The sequence below is a fragment of the Hippocampus bargibanti genome, linkage group LG13 (assembly GCF_051943395.1).
Source record: "Hippocampus bargibanti isolate YZ-2025 linkage group LG13, ASM5194339v1, whole genome shotgun sequence".
NCBI lineage: Eukaryota > Metazoa > Chordata > Actinopteri > Syngnathiformes > Syngnathidae > Hippocampus > Hippocampus bargibanti.
In genome coordinates, this window is record NC_142746.1 from 18,874,795 (window position 1) to 18,892,390 (window position 17,596).

General features: G+C 37.6%; 1 protein-coding gene across 2 annotated transcripts in view; it reads right to left on the reverse strand.

Moving 5' to 3' along the window:
* The window catches only part of adgra1b (adhesion G protein-coupled receptor A1b), a 102,760-nt gene that overhangs the window by 32,221 nt on the left and 52,943 nt on the right, over positions 1 to 17,596 (reverse strand). For both annotated transcript variants that reach the window (XM_089012117.1, XM_089012116.1), the window contains 2 exons: positions 7,950 to 8,160; positions 7,421 to 7,629 (listed from right to left, as the gene is read on the reverse strand). In XM_089012117.1, coding sequence (XP_088868243.1) covers positions 7,421 to 7,629; positions 7,950 to 8,160 — 420 coding nt within the window. The remainder of the gene's footprint in view (positions 1 to 7,420; positions 7,630 to 7,949; positions 8,161 to 17,596) is intronic.

Below are 17,596 nucleotides of genomic sequence, written 5' to 3' on the forward strand. Positions count from 1 at the left end.
GAACATGCAAACTCCACACAGGGAGGCCGGAGCTGGAATTCAACCTGGTACTTCCGCACTATGAGGTAGATGCGCTAACCACTAGTACGCTAACCACTAGTCCACCGGGTTGTCATTATACTCTTGTTTTTATTTTTTACAAACATTCAATTTAATTGCAATTGGCGTTTGGAGGGTTTGGTTTGGGGCCGATACAAAAATGGACAAAATAGGACCACAGAAAAAAATATTGTCACTGCACACTCTCAAGAACATGCACATTGCAAAAATCAAAACAAGAGCGCGGAAAATCCTACTGGACCCTCCGCATCCTGCCCACCACCTTTTCCAGCTACTCTTCACATTGTCTCAGAGTTGTTGCTAAGAGGTACCATTTACAATAAGGGATTATATTACATTTTTTTTCCCCTTTCGATTTCAAAATGGCGCTGCGAGAGTGGCTGTCTTTCCAGCAGCTCCTGTATTTTGTTTTTCTTTCTTTCCTCTCCCTTTCATAACTTTGCTGCTGTGTAATGTAAATTTCTCCACTGCGAAACGATTAAAGGTACAGTACATCTAATCAAATCCAATTAGCCTGTATTAGTGTCCTCCATACTTGTTTGGCATGTCTTTTTCATGATGATACTAGTGTAGCCTATTGACAAATTCCTTGTGTGTTCTACATACTTGGCCAATAAAGATGATTCTGATTCTAATTTTCATATTTATTGTGTATTTGCTTCATAGTCATCTTAATTAAATGCAATACCTGACACCTGGATAAAAAGGTAACGCTACATCTGCTTTGTGATTTTTGGCTAACGGCCGTCTGTTTAGGAAAGGTTCTGGATATGGATCAACGGATGCGCCGCACCTTTGCCCTTTCGCACCAAAGCACAGCTGCAGGCAGTAATTCGTGATTAATGATCACCACGGCGACAGAATGTTGATGTGACATTACACACCGCAAAAGCCGACTGGCGAATGGTTAAGTCGGAGGATTGTGAGGTGGTTGCATGGCTGCCTCCTCACATTTGAAACAATCGCAAGTGAGAGAATAGTATAATAGTGCTAACGCTTAGCAAAAAAACAAACATTGTGAATAACTGATTACTCATATCCTCCAAAAAGCCTTTTATTCTCAGTCAGCAGAATATATAATTTAATTTTACGGTACACAAAGAGACTGAGTCAACTAAAATAGTAAAAAAAAAAATGAATCAATTGGAACCATGTAGGCCGGGGTTTGCTATAATTCCGTCTTTAGCAGAGGCTTTCATACCTCTGCCAAGTACGGAAGCGTGAGGTTGGGAGGTATTGTATTCATTGCAATTAGTTGTGTTTATTTGTTAAAAACAGTATAAAACAAATAATACATATATTGAGAAGCATAACCCATAATATATTACTGCACATATGTATTTTAGGTGAGGACAGGTTTTTTTTGTCTCGGGGCAAGTCTAATTTAGCGTGTTTGAGAGTTCGTCAGACCTCGTTGTACCTATTTGGGCGCTCCTGCGCAGGGAGATGTTGTACCTATGACTCAGCGAAATATTTGGTGACAAAGACGAGACCATGCCTGCCGTATAAACGCGGTGCATCATAATTTTTGTGGTGGGCCCGGTCCAGTTAAGAGTGTTTGTTATTTTGGCAGATCCTGTAAGGCTTCAATTGTTATTTTTTTTATATATATTTAATATTATTTATTTTTATACATATATTTTTTTATATGCTTAGTATTATTTGTTATGAATATTGAGTATTTTTTATGATTATTTTGTAGTATATTTATAAATATTTAGTATTATATGTTTATATATATATATATATATATATATATATATATATATATATATATATATGTATATATATATATATATATATATATATATATACACACACATATACATACATATATTATCTATACATATATATATATATATATAAAGCTATTAATACTAAATATTTATAAAATAATACTAAATTTATAAAAACTACAAAATAATCATAAAAAAATACTCAATATTCATAACAAATACTAAGCATATAAAAAAACTAATACAAAAATAATTATATATGTATAAAAAATAAATATGACTATATATATAGTATTTTTATTGTTTATAAATATTTTGTATTATTAATTTCATATATTTAGTATTATTTACCTTTTCTTTGTACTGTATTTTCTATTATTTTGTATAAATATTTAGTGTTTTTTTAGATATTGTATATTTAGTATTTATATATATATGTATATATATATGTTTTATTTTTTCATATAAAATGTATTCTTTATGTTGTATATATACAGTACATACTGTATTATTATTTTTTTTTATATATATTTTGCATTTTTAATCAATGAATCAATCGCCTATCCATCTATCAATCAATCTACCAATCTACCAACCAATCAACCAACCAATCTATCTACCATCCAATCTATCTATCTACCTATCTATCTATCTATCTATTATATTGCACACTGACAGCACAACTACAGTAACTAACAAAATAACAGACACATAAGACACGAGGGCAAATGAGATCTGTTTGTTACTGGGTCGCGTCTATTTATGTTTGTTTTTTTTCATGTTTGCTCTTTGCAAGACAAACTTTCAAACACAATAATAAATTCTATCTTCACAATGACAACAAGGGTATTGTGTGACAAGAAGGAAAAGCAAACTATTCCTGCCTTATGGTATCAACACAATGAAAGCGGCTTTAGAAGAAAATGGTGGGGGATGGGGTTGGGGGGGGGATTCACAGCAATCAACATTACGCTGTCAGATAAAAAGATAAATGGGTTTGAAATGACATTTGATGGGTGTTAAAAAAAACTAAACAGCATGCTTTTAAGCAACGCTTTTGGTGGCCACGATTGTATGATTTGTTTACTTTGAACGAATGGAAGGGAAATGGGGGTACCAAGAAAGATAAATGGATTCATTTGAATGATTTAGCTGTGAAAAAAATGACATTTTAACAACTAGATTTTACCCACAAAATAATGAAAATGCCTTTGTTTACAGCAAAGTGTGGGAAACCCAATGCCACTGTGACCTTGCTGATGAAGACAACGTACAGTGTAGGATTTTCTTCCATTGCTTGGCAACGTTACTGCTAAACTCGCCGTACATTTGGTGCACTGTATATTCGGTATATAAGGCGCACCGGAGTATAATGCGTACCCCCATTCAATGGTATATTTCCAAACTTTATCGATATACCGTATAAGGCGCACCGGCATATAAGGTGCAGGGTCATCTTTTGAATATGACAATAACAATAATAACAATAATAATAATACATTTCATTTCTAAGCACCTTTCAAAACTCTCAAGGTCACTTTACAGTCACAGGGCCAGTTTTTCTGCAGGTGAGCAGTGGCAGCCACACACGCGCCAGCGTTCACTCAACCCGGAAGTAACTCAAATAGATAGAAAGTTAACTAGCTAGCCAATCGATAGCCAATAAATACCTAGCTAGATAGCCAGCCATCTAGATAGCTAGCTAGATAGCCAGTTAGCTAGCTACTAGATAGCTTTTTTCTTTAATTACAGTCCTCGTGTAATGTGCCTCTCTTTCCGAACAGCAATTCCCTTTGACCTTCGACCTCCAACGCCATTCCATCAAGCCATCAATGACCATCACAAATGTAAATAAAGTGACTTTATGATACAATGCAGTGTATTTCTTTCATTACAATACAATAGCACATTTATTATACATAGAATAAGGTATGTTGTGTGTAGTTTTCAGGCTTATTTAGTTGAAAAGTATATTTTATGGAAACCCGGGAACGGATTATTCCCATTTTAATGGTTTCCTATGGGAAAATATTTTTTGAGATACACACTTTTCGCCTTACACACTCTGTCTGGGAACCAATTAAGTTCGTAAGTTGAGGTCTCACTGTATTTAAAGTCTATGTCATGTTAATGGTTTTATATCTATAAATGTTCATACTATATTACACATCATTTTATTGGAAATGGTTACAACGAACTGATGCTATAAAGTACAGATTCGTTACATCCCCCGAGGTGCATTGTAATGAAGTTCAAATGTATTCCTGAATAAATAAGCAATTTCTAATTAACATGTCTGTAGTTCCTTTTGACCTTTTAAACATACAGGAAGTGCAGCGGAGGTGTGTTCTGGCTGCTGTGTGGGGTTCAGAGAAGCTTGTCAGACTGATGGAGACAAATGTCGAGACTGCATTGCTGTAAACGAGCCAGTCAGACCTCCCTGCAGACAGACGAGGCCATGGGAAACTGGGAGGGAGGATGTTGAGGGAATAATAGGAACTGTCCACGGTGCTGAAATGTTAGACATTAACTCATTCACTGCCAGACGATGTGCAAAAAAGGGTCCACTCTAGTGCCAGGGTTTTTATCATTGTCACTTGAATTCCAGGACCCAGAGAATATTGAGTTTTAGGTCTATATCAACATTCAATGCAGCGTAAGAAACTTTCGACTATCTTCTTTCATCAGAAAAAAAATAGTTAATTCCTGAATTATATGGGTCTGGAGTTATATGAGCTTGAAATGAGAGTGGTTGTCCAAAATACAATGCAATACATACATATCGGTTTATATAGCACTTTAACAACAGATGAACCTAGAACAAAGTGTTAACATGGAAAAAAAGGGAAATGCTGCCCCCTTGTGGAAAGGAAAATCATTGCCAGAGGCCATGGCCAGCACTTTATCAACACCCAAGCAAAAAAAAAAAAACCCAAAACCCGAACAAATTTGGGAATGGCGCTCTACGGCATATTTTCAATTCCCGAATACTTTTTTGAATGGCAGTGAATGAGTTAATAACACTGCCAGAGGCCATGGCCATTGCTTTATCAGCACCCAATAAAAAATCTAAACCTGAAATAATTCGGGAATGGCGCCCTATGGCATATTTTCAATTCCCGAATACTTTTTTGAATGGCAGTGAATGAGTTAATAACACTGCCAGACGCCATGGCCAGCGCTTTATCAGCACCCAAGGAAGAAAAATACAAAACCCGAAAAAATTCGGGAATGGCGCTCTATGTCATATTTTCAATTCCCAAATACATATTTTAATGGCAGTAAATGAGTTAATCACACTGCCAGAGGCCATGGCCAGCGCTTTATCAGCACCCAAGGAAGAAAAAAAAAATCAAAACCCAAACAAATTCGGGAACATCGCTCTACGTCATATTTTCAATTCCCGAATACATTTTTGAATGGCAGTGAATGAGTTAATCACATTAGTATTCAAAGGGGATGAGACACATTTGGGCAATCTGTCCTAACATGGCTGCATGTTGAATAATTGGTGTGACAGTGGAACGGGTTGGAGTGAAAAGTTCACCCTAATTAAACAAGGAGCACATCCAAACAGCTCTTAATACGATATTTAGAATTTAGAGCACTGTGTATTTCTTTCTGATCACAAATCCCTGCAGATAATCTCAAGGAAATACTTTTATTACCATCATAAAGCCCCCGTCACTCCCCACGGGACACTTATATTGGGTTGTTGAGTTATTGGAAGCTTCAACTTTACACGTGAACACAGACCCACAGACTTCCATATATAAAATGAATAAAATCAGCAAAAAAAAAAAACATGATATGAAGCATTTTACCACCAGGTTCTATTATTTGGTATTACAATCCTTTTCCGTATCACTTTGAAGCCCAGAAAGTGCTCCAGATCCATTTTCAAAAGTGATGTAACCGCTGTGTTTGTGGTGTAAATCACAACCACTGCTTCTTAACGTCTTACTGTCACAGCGAATGGAACTAATTTTACAGCAAGTTGACCTGATTTTCCTCGAGGAGCTCAGCGGCGAAGAATAGAGCGCCATTATTCCCTGATATTCACTCTGTCTATTTTATAACAAATTGCTTAAAATGGACAACTCAGGGGGAAGCATTGGAAGGAAATGTTCTAAACGTGGCATGACACGATTAAGCAACAGGTCTAGTGCTAAACTGGCAAAAAAAAAGCCTTCCTTCCAAGCAAATACATTTTTCTCCAAGATTTATATTGCAAAAAAAAAGTAACAACGTTTCCGTTGAAAATCCAAAAGGCAGCGTGATGTCACAAGTCTGTTAACGGGGGTCTTTTTCACCGCCACTGCAGAGACCGGGCGGGTGTGGTGACTGCATTCAACTGACGCGCAATCCCAAACGCAAACGTTTTCCAGCACATCTTAGAGAAAGCAAACACTTGAAACCACACGTCTTTTCATGACTCGACATACGTCTATTCAAGTTCACAACCGCTAATTGCGAGCAAGAAAATGACAAACGTCGCGTTAGATTGACAACCAGGAGGTAGATGCTCGATACGCGCCTCGCTTCATTTGTATTTCCAAGCAAAATAGACGCAATTACAAAATGACAACCTGCTTCGATCTGCTAACAGTTTAGTATTCTCGACGGACCACGCACTCACTCACTCATACACCCCCACCCATACACTCAATATCCACCACCACCAGCGTCGCCACACGCGCACACCCGCCTTGTACGGTCACACTTTGTCATTCCTATGCGGCGTTTTTTTGCAGCCAGTTTATTTCCAACAAACTGGATCGAGCTCATAAAATATGCAAGCAAAACGGCAACTTGGAAAGCAACGACAAGCATTTCAAAGCACATCCGTTTTTTTTCTCGCTCCACTTCAAACTAACCTCCCAGTCTAACGAATCCCACTCTTCGGTAAACATCCGGAGGATTTCTCTTCATCCAAAAAAATAAAAATAAAATAATAATCAGAGCAGGTATAAAAGCGTCTCTGCGCATGGAGCGACTCAGGGGTGATGAGATTGCCAGTTGCGCTTTGGTTATGATCCTTCTGAAATCAGCGTGAAGAAGGGGACGTCGTCTGGAGGAGGCATCTCGCCGGCGTCGAGATCAACTTGAGCGGCACAAATGAGCCATGCTAGGCTTCATCGTCCAACATTTTCTCTCGGCGCGGTGGTTGCGACCAATTAAAACACCACTTGCGCTCTATGGCGAATACCTCCTGACAGGGCGCTCCTTCTCTCACAGATCGACCATCACTTCATACGCGAAGGGGGTGGAAACGCAACCTTACTAAACGCAAATTTAAAAAATAAAATGTAAAATATTCCTCATTTCCGAGACATTCTAAGCATTTTCTATACACGTAAAGCCACGCGAAGTAGGTTTAAAATATAATCCGCGAATTTGACGAATCTGCGGACGACAACAACAAAGGAAGCTTTTAAAATGCCCTCCTCATGAACGCTTTTCTAATCACGTGACTCCAGCTATAGGCTTTATTTGGGAAACATGTTTTCGACTCATAACAGGCTCGAAGAGTAAAAAAAAAAGGAAAACTGGGGAGGGGGGCGTAGGGTAGGTGGGGGTGTTGTTAACGTGAATGACAGTGCCATGTCATAGATTTTACTCACCATGAGCACGGCAAAGTTATTCAGATGGGTGCAGTGAATGGTGGTCGTGTTTCCACCAGAGGCTGTTATGTGGCAACCCTCTGCCCTCCAGCCACCATGTCCATCCAGCAAGTCAAAGTCCCAATAGGCTGCGGTGGGCTCGAGCCCCAATGCGAAGTGCCTGAGTGCAATTGTGACGGAGTGCACGGCGCTCCCCAGGCTGCAGCCATCTGCAGGTAAAATACGAAAAAAAAAAAAAAAAAAGGGGGGGGGGGGATGTATTCATTCAGTCAGTGCAGGAAACGTAAAAGTCGATGAGTGGACTCATTAAAAAAACACGCATGCAAACACGTACGATGCAAAACAGCAAGGTGCGATGACAAAAGTGAAATGCATTGCTGTAAAATCCCGAAATAATTCCCAGACAGATGTGACGTAGAGTTTATTTTCAAGCGAATATGTGAAGAAACATTTTTTTTTTAACATGTGACGTCGTAACGACACATCTCGTAGACAAAACCCGCACATGGTCAAATGGATTTCCTCTTACCTAATTTGGTGAAAGCAACTGGTGTTGACACGCTCCTGCGTTTGCCATCGTCCGCCAGATTGGACGAATTCCCCGTGCAAGGGAAGAGTTTGCCATTGCGGAATACGATGAACTGCAGCCTGCAAGTGGAGTTATCAACAGATTGCAAGGCAGAGGAGGAGGTGTGCGGAGCAGCTAGAGGTAAATGGATGGAGGCGACTGCCACGGAGTTCTGCAGATTCAACGCACAAAATAAGAATATTTAGCTATCCTGCCCTTAATTTTCGTAGGGAGAGGTGAAAGATAAATACAAAAAAAGAAAAGAAAACAACTACAACTCACGTTATATATATATATAAAAAAAATAATAAAAAAATGCTTTGTTATCCTCTATGGGTGAGACGACAAAACACAAGAGACCAAAGGCAGTGAGAATCTCCTTTGAAGCGTGCTTATTTGGTCAGACTCCCTGCCGCAGAGGTGGAAATGGTTCTTACCATTTCAGCTTGAGGGCACATCAGGACTGCCGTTTGATTTAAAGAGACAACTGGTCTGACTTTGTCTTCTTTTTCACATGTTGAAACAACACAAACTCCCCTTTGGAAGGAAAACTGGAGACACTGAGGGCTTTTGAATGAAAAGCTATGGTGGTAGGATTGACTCACACGGCAACAGTGAACCAGGTGACACAAACATGGATTTATGTGGGGGCTGCATTTCCCACATACGTAATGATGATTTATTGTATTACAGTGATATCTCAGCTTACGAATTTAATTGGTTCCCAGAAAGTGTGTGTAAGGTGAAAAGTTCGTCTGCCAAACCTTAATTTCCCATAAGAAACCATTAAAAATGAGAATAATCCGTTCCCAGGTCCCCAAAAAACATAATGTTTTACTTAAATAAGCCTTAAAACTACACAAAATAGACCTTATGTTATGTATAATAAATGTGCTATTGTATTGCAATTAAAGAAATAAACTTTACTAGATAATAAAGTCATTTTATTTACCTTTGTGATGTTTATGTAGTTGCCTCTTGATATCCGAGTCAAGTTGCTGTGCTTTCTCGGCGATAATACCCTCACTCACAATGTCCCCTGCTCGCTGCTTTTTGTTAATCCAAATCAATAGAGGTTTTTCAACCTCAATGGTTGACTTAGCATACTGGTACAGGGATGCTAAGACGCCATGAATCCCAATGACACTCCCGTTCCTCAAGAACAGTGTGTGGACTGCGTTCAATTCCACATTGGTAAAGTTGAATATGTATGACTACGCAGCAAAAGCAATTGTATGTACCGGTAAGTCTTATTTTCTTCATGATTCTTGTTTAGAATAGTCATTGGGACGGATAGGATGAAGCACATTACAACAGAAAGTAAAGAGAGATAAAAAGTGCTTTAAATATACACAATGTCCTCTTTTTTTTAACCATATTAATCCACCCTGATTAATCCTTTGGCTAAACCAAATGAAACTAATGGCTTGGATGGTAATCTTTATCTCACAATGCTGAGAGTGAACTCAGTAGCAACAATATACAATGCAAAGAAGATTTATTGGGCCTCTTTCATTTTGATTGGGGGTCGCTATTCCTATTTAAAGGACAACCGACGACACAACTTGTCCGGACACGTCGGTTGTCCTTTAAAGGACATTTTTATTGGTGTTTTGCATTTGACTAAAAATATCATACTGCATGTTTTGGGTATTTTAGATGCTATACGCTATGCTATAACGTTTTTCTGGTGTCAGTTAGGAAACAAAAAAAAAAATGTCCTTTAACACTTTTGTTCAGCTATTAGGCTAACATTTTTTTGTGTTCTAATATATATATATATATATATATACACAGTAAAGTCTCGTTATATTGATATTCAAGGGAGTCCGAAAAAATATCGATATAACCGGGACTATCGATATATCCGACCCTGTTTGCATGTAATTTTCTCCGTGCGTGCATAGAAATAGTATCGATATAACCGGGACTATCGATATATCCGATATCGATATAACGAGACTTTACTGTATATATATATATATATAAGGTTGAAAAATGACTGTGTGGCTGGCAACATAAATTCTGGACCACTAAAATAACTAATAAGACTAAATAGAAATCTTAACCCTTTCATACACCCTGCAACTTGATAACACGCTAAGCTATTGAAACTATCCCTGTAATTTTATGAGCCATCTAATTTAGCAAAAGTTGTGAGACAATTTTGTTTGCTTTTTTTTCATGAGATGAATCCTGCGCAAATGTCTCAGTCTCACGCTGTGGAATCAAACGTCTTCTCACCACAAAGCAAAGGAACGGATTGAAGATTTATTAGAATGCTTTTCTGTGTCAGATGTACATCCTTATGATCGATCTGTTGAATTTTTACCGGGGTAAACTCACTCCAGTGGCTTAGCTTTCTCCCATCCCCCCATTTATGTTTTGATCAATGAAGTTCTCTTCTCTGTAGTCAACACGGAATCTCAAAAAGTTACAATGGGACCAGAGCCGAATGACTCACAAATAATTTTGACGGCAGGCCATATGGGAATTGCAGTCAAGATACAGAAATGTCTATTGCATATTGGGGTTTTGAAGAGACTATATCAACATAACCAAATCGAAACATACATCTCATCTTACTCTATTGGGAGAAAACCGTGACTCACTATATTGTCTTGTTGTCAGCTACTGTATGAATTGTATATATGTACATTATTAACTCATTCACTGCCAAACATGCAAAAGTGTCCACTTCAGTGTCAAGGTTTTTGTCATTGTCACTTGAATTCCAGGACTCACAGAATATTGAGTTTTAGGACAACGCAAACATTCAATGCAGCGTTGGAAAACATTTGACTCTCTTCTTTCATCAGAAAAAAATAGTTAATTGCTAAATGATATTGGTCTGGAGTTATATGAGCTTGAAATGAGGGCAGCTGTCCAAAATACAATGATTCCTTGGCTTACGAACTTAATTGGTTCACAGACAGAGTGTGTAAGGCGAAAAGTGTGTATCCCAAAAAATAATTACCCATAGGAAACCATTAAAATGAAAATAATCTGTTCCCAAGTCCCCATAAAACATAATGTTCTACTTTCTAATTTTCCAAGCGTTAAAACTACACAAAATATAATTTATTTAAAGTATAATAAATGTGCCATGGTATTATAATTAAAGAAATAAAGTGTGCTGTATAATAAAATGGTTTTATATACCTTTGTGATGGTCGATGGCTTGATGGAATGGAGTGGCCGCTTTCCTCAGCATTAAACACTTCATGAGGAACGTAACCTTCTTCTTTCTTTGTAATTTTACCTTGTTCCTCATCAATTGTGTTCTGTTTAGCTGGGTTGATAGCTTTCTGCATCAAGTGTACAGATGGCTTGTGCGGGTTATTTGTGGAGCCTGATTGATGGCAATTTTAACCTTGCAGTGTCCTCTTTGCCTTTGAATTATCAAAGTTGAAACAAGTCCAAATTTCACAGTTTTCTATCCATTTTGTCATTCTCTTGTCGTCTGCCTGTCTCTGTAATGTTTAAACCACCTCCCCTCACTGCTGCGTTCTTGACCAATCACGTGGCTTTAACCGACGGCTGGGGGCGGGGAATAGAGGACCAAAACAAGCCGGCTGCCATTTTGTTGTTCGAAGAACGGACTCGTTCGCGAACGACACATCACTCATTGTGGCTGCTCTGTGTGTATGCCGAAAAATAGTTTGTATGCCAAGGTAAAATTTTCATAAATTTAACGTTCGTAAACCGAAAAGTTTGTAAGCCAAGGGGTTCGTAAATCGAGGTATCACTGTACACACCTTTAACAATGACAAAACCCACCACATACCCGAACAATCAGTCAGGAGGTGCGTGCCCTTAAAATAAACTGATATAATCAAATGCTCTTTAGTCAGACAAGTTCACCACAACACCATTAGCGTTTCAGCGTTTTGTAATTCTTTTGCACTTACCAAGAAAGGCCTCCTTTAACCTCTAAAAGGAGAAAACGTAAACCAACAATCACACGGCAGAGTGCAGGGACGTGTTTAATATAATAACGCCGCCACCTCTGCATTTCATTGAGTACAAGTCCTTCAGATATTCTGACTTTAAAAAATATTACGCTGTCAGTTGTGACAGCCCTGTTTTTTTTTTTTTTCCCACCGGTCAACATAAATGGACTTGAAACATTGGCACTTCAAGGTACACAAAATACATTCACAAAACATGCTGACAATGCAGCGGTAGCACTTAAGGGTATGTTGGTTGACGGGAATATGCTGTTTACTTTATACCTCCGCTACAATTAATTACAACAGACAGTTAAAAGATGATTTCACCATTTTGACAACAATTCACTGCCAGACGTGCAAAAAAATGTGTCCACTCCAGTTCCAGGGTTTTTGTCATTGTCACTTGAATTCCAGAAGCCACAGAATATTAACTTTTAGGACTACAGACGCTCCTCAATTTACGAACAAGATACGTTCTTAACGGTCGTTAGTAAGGTGAATTTGTTCGTAAATTGCTTCAGTGCTATATTTTGTACGGAATGTATGTTTAAGGCTTATATAAGTATGTTTAAGGCTTGTATAAGTAACCTGTATTGGTTTGTACTGACAAATAAACATTTAAGAAATATATATGCTTGATAGAGATTAGACAGAAGAAGAAGATATCATATTTAAAAGTTTCATGCTGTTATACTCCTTAATCAGCGAAGCAATTTACGACTTGAAACTCCTTCACAGGAAGAACTCATTAGCCAGGTTACAAATATATCAGTTCATGGACGAGACAATGCTTTATTTCACGCACTCAAACCAGAAGTAACTCAAATAGATAGAAAGCTACCTGATGATAGATAGGTAGTTGGATTGGATTGGATTTGCCTTTATTATACTTTATTACTATACTGCCGCAAAGTGATGAAAGGAATGAAAGTAGAAAAACAAACTAAATTAAATAAAAATAATAAAATAATAATACTAATACTACTACTACTACTACTACTACTACTACTACTACTACTACTACTAATAATAATAATAATAATAATAATAATAATAATAAATTGCAACTACAAGCGCCCCTCAAAACTCTCAAGGACATAGCTAATAGATAGCCCTATAGCTAATAGCTCGCTAATATTGCTAGGGGTCTGGCCAGTGCTTTATTGGCACCCAAGCAAGGAAAAAAAAAACCCTGGTGGTGCTCTACGTCACATTTTCAATTCCAGATTAAATTCGGAATGGCAGTGAATGAGTTCAGAGCAGAACGTTACAATAAGCAGTATAAAAAAAAGGCACTTGGACTGTGGTTTCGGTGCTTGTGTTTATCTCTTGTTAACTGTCTGTTTACCGCTACGGTGCAACAACAGAATGTTGTGCTTTTCTTCTGCTTCATTATTCATGTGCTCAAAGGAGAGCTTTGCGATGTTTGGCACAGGATTGTTTTGTTTGGCGTTCCCGGTTACATGCACCCCATCTAACCTTATTTTACACATTATAAATTCATAATCAAGAGCCCGCCGCACACATCAGCAACCCGATTGTTGTTGCTTTTTTTTGCCTCTACGGAACATGCATAAAACAAGTTCAGGGAATGGATTTTTTTTTTTTTTTGCACACACAAAGCTGGCATTTTAGATCAGACAGACATTTAAATTAGTTCTTCAACAGTACAATTGAAGTGTTACAGCGAACGGCTGGTACTGATCGGATACGGTGACTTATTCCCGAACATTTCCTGGTGTGTTTGTAATGTGATTTACATTCACATTGTGTTGCACATAGCACACAGTTAATCTCACATTAATCAAATGGAAATTCTGCTTTGCTCATCAAGGGCACCAAGGTACAGCAAACAACAAGAGGAAGGGGGAGATTGACTCACTCTCCAAAACAATCGTTCATCTCAATGAAATTCATTGTCTAGTGGGTACAAAACGGAAGTTAATTCAATGATAAATATTCATACGGACTAAAGGTAAGAGGAAGACTCCATATCCCAGTAAATTAAAACAACATCAATTGAAACCACTTTCAAGGATTATATGACGACCGGTAGTTATCTCATTGGTGGCCGCAATTCCAGAACCCATAGAATACACTGAGACCTCGGCTTACGAACACCTTACCTTACGAACGTTTCGGCTTACGAACGTCAAATTTATGAAAATTAAACCTTGGAATACGCGCTACTTTTCGCGATACGCACCCACCACGGCAGGCGGAGTGCTCTTTGGATCTGGCGGAGTGATCTTTAGATCTTCGGCGGGAGCACACGACCGAACAGCGCTCCAGCCGGCGCTACTTTCCACACCCCCTCTCTCTGAATTCACACGTCGATCGCTTCGAGGAGCTTTTTGCAGATATTTTACTAATATGGGACTGAAAAAAAAAAACCACCACAGGCTCGTGTTTCGCCGAAGAAGACACAAAATAAAATCACCGTCGAGGAGAAGAAGGAGATTATTGAGAAACACGAACGAGGGGTGCGTTTGTGGCGTCACATGTGCACACCGCGGCTGTCATGTGAATATCATGTTTTGAGTTTTAGGACTACAGTGATCCCTCGCAACTTTGCGGTTCACTTACCGCAGCTTCAGTGCATCACAGATTTTTTTCAGGGGAAAAAAAACTATTTTTTAAAACTAATGGCATGCAAATGTGCAAACAAAGAAAATAAAGGAAACAACACTGCAAACAACATTGCAAATAAAGGAGAATAAAATCAAACACATTGCCTATTCTCAAAAAAAGAAAGAGTGCCAACAACTACCGATAACAATGTTCTTCTCTCGGAGAAAGACTCCTGCTAGTAACCTGGCTAATGAGCTCTTCCTGTGAAGGAGTTTCAAGTCGTAAATTATTCCCGTGATAAAGGAGTTTCCCAAGTCCTAAATTCTATCCAAGGCCAGATCTCCTAGATGAAGATGACAGTTTAACAAGTCGTGTGTGTTAACCTCAGATTGACCCCAAGTTGTCTGTGCTTCAATTGTGTATTCGAGTCACACTAAGCATATAACAGCATGAAACTTTTAAATATGATAACTTCTTATTCTCTATCAGGGAATCATCGCAGTGTAAGAAGGAAGATGCTGGTCGTATGGATGGGCAGTGAAGCACAATTATCAGTGAACCATCAACTCCCCAGTGCCAGACATAATTTAATGTTCACCGCTATTAGCAGCTAACAAATAAGTCGCTCCAGGGTTTGTCCTGATGAGAAGAAGAGTGTCGACAAAAGGTAAATAACACTAAATTCAATCCACGCAATTAGGGCAATGGGAACATTAGCCATCGGATTTAGTAATGTCAAGGAAAATGGACACATCACTTGAGGCATCCAAATCTTATCAGGGGAGATGAGACGCAGGTGGTTGGAGGAAGTCAAACACGACGATGTCATACGGTGATGAAAATAACACGTTCGAGACAGACCTGTTAACAGTCTGTAAGAAAAAAATATAGTTGCTTGAAATTGGTGATCTATATGCTGAGCTCATATGACAAGTACATATTGAGCACTTGTTAGATGTAATCTATTACAGTGATACCTTGGCTTACGAACTTAAATGGTTCCCAGACAGAGTGTGTGGTGAAAAGTGTGTATCCCAAAAAATAATTTCCCATAGGAAACCATTAAAATGAGAATAATCCGTTCGCAGGTCCCCATAAAACATCATTTTCTACTTTGTAATTTTCTAAGACTTAAAACTACACAAAAAATATCTTATTTTATGTATAATAAATGTGCCATGGTATTATAATTAAAGAAATAAACTGTATTGTCTAATAAAGTTGTTTTATTTACCTTTGTGATGGTCGATGGCTTGATGGAATACAGTGGCCGCTTTCATCAGCATTAAACACTTGATGAGGAACGTAGCCTTCTTCTTACTTCTTGAGGAATGATCCTTGTAGGTGCTTTCTCTGCGATAATTTTACCTTGTTCCTCATCAATTGATAATGATGAAATGAAACCTCCTTTAAATATATTTGTTGCTTTCCTCACATGAAAATGAATCAAAGGATGACCACACGAAAACAGCTTGCAATACACAAACACACGGGGGGACCAGATGAATTTCCAGACTCCCTACTGTGAGATCTCCCTTTTCCGTAGGAGGCCCTGGCAGAATGACACAGAAGAGAATGGAGGGAAAGAAAGTAGGCTAGAAATGAAAGCCAATCTGGCTAAGATTTGTACACCTGACGCAGAGGTGAGGTTGAAACAGAACAAGGATGATTACAGAGCACAGGCCAGTTGGCATTGTTTTCTGCTTTTTAGTCTCGTGGCAAGAGAAGAATGACATGAGAAAAAAAACAGGTTTCAAGAAACAGGGGAGCGCCAGCATTTTCATCACGTTTTGTAATGTATTCTTTCCTGTTGTGATATTCTATGAATACAAAAGATGTGTTTTACAGATGTCATAAGACCTTTTTCTTGAATTTAAAAGGTGGTGAATGCTGAGTGTATAAATAACAACAACAACAACAACAATAATAATAATAATAATAATAATGTATAATAAATGATAAATTATAACTAAATAAATTATGGGAAGATTTGAGTTATAGATACTTGATTGCCATGGCTGTATATTTCAACTATTTCAATGGCACTTAAAAAATGCAAGTAAATTACACCTCAAATAAAATAAAAATCAATAAATAAAATAAAAAAAAATAATATAAAAAAATAAACAGATAAATACATAGATAAATAAATGGATACATAAATAAACAAATAAATAGATAAGTGGCTAAATAAATAAACATATAACAAATAAATAAATAAATAAATGGAAAAATAAATAAATAAATAACGCCAGAAATAAATAAATACATAAACAGATAAATATATAGGTGGGTACATAAATAAACAAATAAATAAACACATAAATAAACAACCACATAAATAAATAAATAAATAAATAAATAAATAAATAAATAAATAAATAAATAAATAAATAAGATACACAGCATGAAAAAAAGCATGTGTCTTCTCAGGTCAAGAATATCTTTTATAGTGCAATGAATGTATTATTCAGCAGAAACATTCACATTTAAAGGCCAACAGACGTCTCCGGACAAGTTGTGTCCATAATTTGTAAAATGGCTTCAAATGACTTCTACTGAGCGTATTTGACAAAGATTCCACCGCATATAGCTATATTTTACGTTTTAAGACTCGCGCTGAATATTCCGTAATATTCGGTTACGTCATGCATAAAACACCCTGAATGAATACACTGCAGTTTGCAGGCATGAAGATACGAAATTCCCCAGAATGCTGACAGCCAACCCATTTTTCATTAAAATGAACCAACACTCTTTCATGGCGACACAATCTTAACACTCTGTGCCATTTTAATCGGACACTTGACATGCATCTAATTAACTCATTGTATTGAGCTTGTCAAATGCAGGACATACAACTTCGTCGTCAGTGATTCGACCACATAAACTTCCTGGTCAACGTCTAAAGTGACTAATCCTGCTTTTCTTCGAAGATAACTGCACACTTTGGGTTCTCACATATTCCAATTAAAGGCAAATTATCACCACATTAAACATTCATATTCATAAAGCGTCATGTTTACTGAATCGAAATAAACTGGGTCATATTTGGTTGTTTCAAATACCAGCGTTTCCATTTAC